General features: G+C 38.8%; 1 protein-coding gene across 1 annotated transcript in view; it reads right to left on the bottom strand.

Annotated features, from left to right (window-relative positions):
* Positions 1-425: 425 nt before the first annotated feature.
* LOC103465101 (hyaluronidase-2-like) overlaps positions 426-8,849 on the bottom strand; it is a 29,120-nt gene continuing 20,696 nt past the window's right edge. Inside the window, exons 3-5 of the mRNA XM_008409658.1 lie at positions 8,046-8,849; positions 1,041-1,127; positions 426-961 (exon numbers count right to left, since the gene is read on the bottom strand). Of these exons, the coding sequence (XP_008407880.1) occupies positions 530-961; positions 1,041-1,127; positions 8,046-8,849 (1,323 nt within the window). The 3' untranslated portion in view covers positions 426-529. The remainder of the gene's footprint in view (positions 962-1,040; positions 1,128-8,045) is intronic.

Below are 8,849 nucleotides of genomic sequence, written 5' to 3'. Positions count from 1 at the left end.
TTCTAAATTTGACCTCTTTTCTTGGTTTAATGTGATTCATTAATCACTAATTTGTACATTTTTCCATTTTTTTGAATTCAGTCATAATTTAGATTTAAATCATCCTGATGTCCACTACAATGGACAGGGTGTGAAATTTAAATTAAAAAAAGTATCTAATGAAATAATAAAATGTTAAGGTGTTCATTTTGGCCTAAATAAATACAGAAATTGGAAGGCACATTTTTTTCTTCGGTTCTCAGGAGGATATGCATGTTTCCAGTTTTTAAGGTTTTAATTGACCCATTATGTTTACTATACAATATGTACTAAGAATTCGTTCCAGAAAACACGCGCTGTAGTTTTAGTTTAGTATTTGCTGAAATGGAAACCTGTTACCATATAAACCTCTGAATCCAAGCACTAAGCACCCACTGCTCCTGGAGTGATGCTTTCACAATGCAGTTTATTTTTGTTTTCAGGCCAGAAAACCAAAACTTTTCCTTTCGGTGCTGGCAGAGCCAGAGAATAGTTTGGTTTCTTGGTTTCCTCAATGAAACAGAGAGAGAAGTCCGAGTTGGAGAACAAAGCAGAGAGGCCACATCCCTAAAACAGAGGTGGCACTACTCTGCCCTCCTTCTCCTTTTTTTACTTCTTCTCTTTCTCCTCTTCCTCCTTTTCCTCCCAGCTTACAGTCTTCTCCCTTGGTCCCGTTGTAGCACTGGCACTTGAAGTGCTGACGGAAGGCCTTCAGCTCTGCTTGGCCTGGGGATCCCCTGACCTTCAGCTTTCCTTTCTGACTTATGATCTTGTGAGTGGAGGGGTTGAGGTGCAGAAACACGGCCCTGTCCGGTTTTCGGCGAAGACAGCGACCGTTAAATTTGCACAATTTCTGGCTGCACTCCTTTGCTGCGGTGGTCACATTGAGGAGGTACCGTCCCATTGTTTCCCGAAAAAAGTTATTCAAGGCAGTACAGCCACTCTGCAGCACAGAGGATAGATATTAGCTTAAAAATACATAACAGCAGCCTATGCAACATGAGAGGAAGTAATACTCTTACACTAGTTGCATAATATTTGCCCCCAAAGTAGATCACTCCTGCAACTCCCAATGCAACACTCTCGCCAATGGTGTTGACCAAATCTTCCTGAAAAAGATGTATTTGAATACTTTAGCTGTATGAGATGTATTATAGAGAATCTGAGCTCTAGTTACATATAGAGCTGTGGGATCTATATGTAACTACAGCCCACAGTTACATATATGATGTTTAATGCCATATGAAAATAATAGCTATTTTATGATCAGAAAGATGAAAAACAACATGAGTATTTATTAATGATGGGTCCAGCAACACCGACGCGCCGGCGCATGCATCAAGCCCATAGACCAACACCTGTGTCGGTGCGCGTATTGGTTTTAGCAAGACACGTGACCGATACAGGAACTGTTTCGAAATGACACTGGATGCCAAACTGTGTTCATAAGGAAGCAAATCTGTCAAAAGCATTTGCCAAACAAATTTTTTATTTTTTACATTGTCATCTATGGAGCAGCTTCAAAGGAAATGTTTCCGCAGCGTGGGACCATTTTGATCTTGTATTGGAAAATAAATGTTTTCATTTTTGTCGTTTCCATCCGGTTCTTGTCAGTTTCTACTTAATCTATCTGAACCCAAATTCAGCTGAAACTGACTTTTAGTTTACTTTTATATTATGTTCTGCAGGTTAAGTGTCACATATGTTTAACTAAATTGTCTTATTTAAATAAATCCACTTTTTCAATGCTGACCCAGATAGCACACGATGTTAAATCAACGTTGAAAAATAGTTAGAATCGTTGATTTTTGGTTGAAGTCGACAAATGATGGTGAATCAACCATCAAACAACCATCCAATCAAACCGTTGAAACTGTGTCATTGAATCAATGTTGTTTTGTGGTTGAAATCTAATGACTGAAATGCCGAGGTCTGATTAATGGTTGATTTTTGGTTCAAGTCGACAAATGACAGTGGTTCAACCGTCAAACAATCATCCACCTCGAGCCAATTAACAAAACGTTGAAATCTAATGACTGAAATGCGTTTGTCTGATCAACATCTCATCAATGTCAGCTGTTTTGCCGCACCTCTTCCCCTCCTCTCCTCCAAGCTCTGGGTCAGAGCATTTTATTACTGAGCGGGGGTTATCATGTTTTAAATTAAGCACTGTAGAGGATAGTCAGTTCTGATTCCTTTCTGTACATTTTCTTACTTGTTCATAACAGTTCTCACTGACTGTTTGCATGTGATATATTGACACAAAAACATCTACAACATACTACAAGGAGTGGAGCGGTCCACCCCCACCATTTACATGAGTGGGATGGTCCAACCACACAGTTGCTTCGCTGTTGGCAAAAGATGTTAATTCAATGTTGAATTATTATTACGAAGGTTGCATGTATGGTTGAGGTCAACAACTGACAGTGGATCAACTATAAAACACACTCTAAAAAGAAAATAGTTGAACCAACTTAATTGAATTGCTTCTGTAAGCAATTAAATTAAGTTTATCCAACTGAATTTATTAAATTTATACAACTTAATTAAGTTTAACCAATTCAATATATTATAATCATCCAAGTCAATTTGTTAATAAATTTGTTAAAAAAAATTAAGTATGTTTAAGATAACAGATTTAATTCAGTCTTACTCAAATCATTTAGTTTACTTCAAAAATGGTAAATAAACTTACATAGCACTTTTCCAGTCATTTTGACTACTGAAAGCGCTTTACACTAGTGTCACATTCACACATTTATTTAATGCACAGATCACTTGGGGTTAAGTGCCTCAGGGTCTCATTGACATGTGGCAGGAGGGAGCTGGAACTGAACTGTCCACCTTCCCACCACAAGACAACTGCTCTACCCAGAGAGCCACGGTGGCTTACCAGTGAATCTGTCCCTGGTTAGCGTGAGTCATTGTGTCAGACAAGGGAACTTTATTTCAAGTAAAGTCAAAGTGAATCCAGTATGTTTCTGCACTGGTCCTCCAAGCCCTGCAAGTTTTAGGCATTTCCCTAATTCGGCACACATGATTTTAATTGAAGTCTGATTAACGGGGTTTTGCTGAAATGAAAACACAAAGGTCAGTTTGCCTTGAGGACAAGGTTTGGGGAAGAACTTGTGATCTAAATGTTCAATCAATGTAAGCTGTTTTCAAACCCCTTTCTCCCCACCACCCACCCCTCACCTGGGCCCATCTACCCCTCAATCTCCTCCCCCTTTCCACTCTCCTCCCCTCCTCCTTGGGTTCCGGGTGAAACAATTTTAATTTTAGGAGAGGGTTTTAAATTTTCACATATTATTTTTTTAAAGATTTTTTTGGCTCTAGTGGCCTTTATTTGATAGTTCATTGAAAGGAAAGGGGGAAGACATGCAGCAAAGGTTGCCAAGGCCGGGAATCGAGCCTGCGACAACTACGTCAGGGACTGGGGCAGGGGTGGGCAACTCCAGGCCTCGAGGGCTGGTCTCCTGCAACTTTTAGATGTGTCTCTACTTCAACACACCTGAGTCRAATAAYRAGGTCGTTAGCAGGACTCTGGAGAACCTGCCTGAACAGAGGAGGTGATTCAGCTATTGGATCCAGGTGTGTTCTATCAGGGAGACGTCTAAGAGTTTCAGAACACCGGCCCTCGAGGACCAGGATTGCCCACCCCTGGATTAAGGCCTCCATGTGCGCAATCTGTGCAGTTTGTTGCACCCCTCATCACCTTCTCATCTCCCCCTAACCCCTCCCAAAACTCCCCACACCCACTTGCTCCTCCCAGCCTTCCCCTCTTTACCCCCTCTCATCCTTTCTTCCCTCCCCCATCCTTGAGCTCTGGGTCAGAACATGTTATTACTAAGTGGGGGTTAATTATGTTTCAAATTACGCACTACATGTTGAGAACATTGGGTTGTGATTCCTTTATGTACATTTTCTTACTTGTCTGTAAATATTATTACTGACTGTGCATAATGTGTTGACACAAAAACATCTACAAGTCTCTACTAGGAGTTGTACAGTCTGACTTCCCCTTTTCACACTAGTGGTTTGTCCCAACCAAACAGCCACTTTGCAACTGGCTTCTAATTGAATTCTCCTCTGAGCAGTTTTATGGTAAGTTTTTCAATATTACTTTGATATTAAATGTGTTTATTGAAAAATAAGGGCATTGTTTTGTACCCATAGTAATCCTGGTTATTTGGGGGCAAAACAGATATTTTTTAATAATTTAGGTCATGTCTCATGTCTCTACGTATGAAATCCTGCGAGATTTTGTGAGATTTGAGTTTTTAAAATAGGGCGGGGCCTATTGTTTGGTCTGAGAGAGCATGTGGTGGACAAGAAAGTGTAACGCTGGCTGCTCCAGGTGGGCTTTAAATTGTTGTGATAGTAATCACTTGTTTTTCTCTTTTTATTATGATGTGCTTAGATGTGTCTCTGTTCCAGAACAACTGAGTTAGATAATTGCATGACAGTCTGCAGCCATCAAGAAGTGCAAAAGGTTGTTAATCATCCACAGATTGAATCCAGGTGAGACGGAAAGGAAACGCTTAAAACATGTAAGGCAGGTGAAACACTGAACTAAACCTGCTAATAACTGATTGTCTGTTGTTTCTTGGGTTGTTAACTGGTTAAACTGAACTGGTCTATTATTACTGGTGTGGGATCTTTATCAGCATGTGGATATTTTGTAATAAATTTAATAAACTTATTTGGAAATATTTGTAGTTGATTGAAGATTAAACCAGCTATTTGATGGAAGTTTATTCTGTATAAATTATACATTTCCCAAATACAGTATAAATCACCTTTTGCTCTATTTATGTCTCTGGTGTGTTAAATAAACTCTGATCCTCCCTGAGTTTTATCTTTAGGTTTTCTGATCAACAGCCTTTATTTTAAATATTGATTCCCTCATTTTAACATGAGTTCAGCATCATAAATCCTACACTAGACTGCAGCTTGATGGGTAAATGTAGTTGTATACATAAACATTACATTTTAATTTAACAGTGAGTGTACATGGGAAACTATATATTTTGTATTTGTTCTCAGACATGTAACCAGTACATTGTTTAAACTTTGAATGTCTTTCAGAACTTTTCACATTTTTATCATCTTTCTAATCGGCACCTTCCTCACTTTGTGTTTTTCAGCCGTTGCTCTGCAGTTTGACCGAAAGCTGACTCTTAAAGACAGCAGTAAAACTGTCAAGAAGTTGCTTCATTACACGCCAGAATGAGAGGAAGACATTGCAAGAAATCAAAGTGACGCCAACCAGAGTCAAACTAGGGTTACCACAACTTGTACCGTTTCCCTGTTTCATACAGTACAAAGCTTAACCTCATGGACTCTGTTCTTCTGTGGACAATAGACTGTTATTCTAAAAAGGAGTCAAATATGTGTAAAGATCTGTCCCTCTTAAATAAAATAGTTATATACCTATGTTGTCATTTTTAAACTTTTGTACACTGTTTACCCATGATCTGCCAATAATATAGTGTATAACACCAGTGACGAAACGTTTAGTGGTATGTTATGTAGACCTATCGGACCTAAAAATGTACATAAATCCTTAGCTTTCATTCAATATGAAATCAACCCAAATCTGCATGTAGAACCACATTCAGATGAAGGTTGAATCAACATTTATTCCTAACTGATTCAATGTAAAATCAACAGAAATATGCATGTAAATTGACTTACAAATGAAGGTTGAATCAACGTTCAACGTTGATTCAATGTTTCTGGCTGACATTGATTCAATGTTGTTTCAATCATTCTGTGCTATCTGGGGAGGCATTATGAGGCCAGGCATGAGAATGAAGTCCCAGATACACCTAGATAAACTCAGACATACAGTCATTCTACAAATTACTCAGTTGCTTTTCATAAATTATTTCATATACAGTGAACGCTCGCTGTAACGCGGTTCACTTTTCACGGTATCACTGCTTCGCAGATTTCTTTGCAGTTTTTTTTTCCACAGTGTTCTTCGTCCTGATTGGTAAAAACAGTCTCCGCGCTACCTGAGTGCCAAAAAAGTTACGGTGTTTAATACAGATTGGCCACTCAGGAGATGGAAATAGAAACTTTCAATGTCTGCTGGGAAAAAAAAACTGTGGTAAGAGGCAGCGCAAAACCCGATCAGAGGCTCGTTTGATGAGATCCATCGCTCTGCCGTAGGTACAGCTGTGAATCTCGCAAAGCAGCTTGGAGGAGACGCTGTAATGCCATGACTGCGGATCACAATTTATGCACACGCACATCCGCTGACCTGAAAACAGGTTTTGTTCTTGGTTTTCAATGTAGAGTATTTACTTATGCTGTGTAATAACTGTAAAAACTAAAGGTAAATACTTCACGGATTTTGCCTATCACAGGCTATTTTCGGAACACAACCCCTAAGAAAAACAAGGGTTCGCTGTAAATGTAGAGTTTACATAATTTTTTTCTACAGCAGAAGTGTTGTCAAAAAAGCGTAACAGGTTCAATTTCAAAAGGTTGGAAAAAAAAATTTTAATAAAAATGTGTTGGAAAAAAACTGTCCATGCATCCTCATTCCAAACACATTCACTTAAATTGTCATTTTATGGTACATGTTCACATTCTTTATTGACTGTATATCAAATATATTTTAAATGTAACTGAAGACATGACATACTACAACATATAATATTCAATAAAATACAAAGACTTAAATCATATTGTATAGACTAGGTCATCAAATTACCACGTTGCCTGTAGGAATTTTAAATGTCCAGCAGGTGTGAGTATTGAGTGACACAGTATCAACACAGTATCAATACAATGTTGCTATGAGTCGAAACGCCTCATGACGCCTCCTTTACCCATCACTAGTGATTATCATGTTTTGAATGCGTTGGAAAAAACTAATCTGGTGAAGAGTTACCTTGAGTTACTACCAAATTAACATAATCACATGTAAAATGTCTGGACAATAGGAGCGGATTGGAACAGAAGCTACATTCTTTGACGTGCACACACCTGGCCAGTAAACTTGATTCAGCAGGTGGAAACTAAATGTAATTTAAGAATTATTTAACTCTTCAATGGGATCTGAGCTGAACTATAAGTTTTTTTTAAACGATAGACTGCTGGACTTCACCAAGTGAAAGTAACTTCTTTACCATTTCTTATTTTTTCACATTCTCCCTCATAACATCTATTTATATCCACATGGGGTGTTTTGTTGAATTAGCAAGGAAGTAAATTGACTCAGAGCTGAGCTCTGTAGATACCAAGTTTTATATTTTTGAACTTTAAGCCTCAGTTTGTCATGTAGCATGCTGGATTTACACAAAAAGGCAAACTTTTTTATTTATCTTTTTTAAATAAAAATATTTCAGTGAATGCACTGGTTCAAATTATAAATAATTACTCATGATAGAAAGTAAAAATAAAGTATTTTTGAACTTTGGTAATTATAGGAAACAACAAAAATCTGTATCTGGTAGGTCATAGTTTTACAAAAAGTGTAACTGTCCTTCTAGAGCTGCTGCCTGGTGGCTGCTGCAGAGTGCGGCGGGTGTATTTATATGGGTGGAGCAGARACATGTAGAGGGAACATATCGGGCTGCTTTAGCTGATGCTTAGATTAGGTTTACGGACAACTGAAAAATAAATTTTCTACCATCCGGTCACAACAGATGGGTGGCGTGACTTTCTCTGTGTGTGCCGAATGTGACACACAGAAAAATTGACATAAAAGCTATAAATGGCTGGGAAAAGTGAGAGTTACTATAAAACTGACTGAATATCAAAAAACAGACAAAAAGCTGCAGTACAGACAATTTTTATGTTAAAAGGCTAATTTTCAAGGCTACAGAAAAGTAATTGTTAAAGCTGCACAAACATGAAAATTCGGGACGATGTGAATGTCCAATATTATTACTGCTAGTCCGACAGTATTTGGTAATCAAATTACTTGATTAATTGTAAGAATAATTTAAAGATTACTTGATTACTAAAATAACAGTTTATAACAGCACTATTTCTTACAATCAACCAACCTTAGATAAAATGGTCATCCCATATTTGTGAGTGGGTTGGGAATAAACAAAAACAGGACGTGTCAATCCATCCCCAACTGATGCGGCGCGCATTGCCTCCTTCACCCTGTTCAGGACAAACAGGCGTGCCTGATCAGTGGAGCGCAGTTCTTTTTCCAGGTATATTTCAGGAAAAAGGGCGGTGCTTTCATTCCACATCCAATTCAATTGATCATTGCGCTTAATCTCAACATCACTACAGCGTCCTGTGTAGGTTTCCAATTTGCCAGAGTAGTCATAGTTGTAACAATCAGGATACAGGTAGTAGCCCCACAGCTTATTCGGTCTCAAATTTTTACCCTGCCTCAGGGTCCCCAGCATGAATTCACGAGCCGCAAGTTCAAATTCTTCTTGCGCAGCATTATTCACTTGCTCTTGAGTCAACATAGTGTTCTTTCTGGCCACCAGTTCACGTGACTTGTTTCTATAGCGATCTTTGCCATGCCCGTTTCGGCCCCACAAGGGGTGCCATTCCCTCCAGTCAATGACAGTCAGACCTTTAGCCTTGGGGTCTGGTATGTATGTGTCTATATTCTCAGACATTTTTTCAAGGTGCTGAGAGAGATTGACACTTTGTGGAAGGCCCCCATTGACTGCTGTGTTTTCAGGGTCATAATAGGGATAAATCCCGAGGTTTTCCTTATAGAACGTTGTGAGATTCTGTCTGAAAACGTCCTCACTGGGGGTTGCCACTATGTCAAACTGATCTAATGATAACTTAACATTGTGTTCCGTCTCACAGTCCTGAGTCTGAGCGTTCCAGAC

This window comes from Poecilia reticulata, linkage group LG5 (assembly GCF_000633615.1).
Source record: "Poecilia reticulata strain Guanapo linkage group LG5, Guppy_female_1.0+MT, whole genome shotgun sequence".
In the NCBI taxonomy this organism is placed as follows: domain Eukaryota; kingdom Metazoa; phylum Chordata; class Actinopteri; order Cyprinodontiformes; family Poeciliidae; genus Poecilia; species Poecilia reticulata.
Note: the sequence above shows the minus strand (reverse complement) of the source record. Positions and strands in the feature narration are given on the sequence as shown.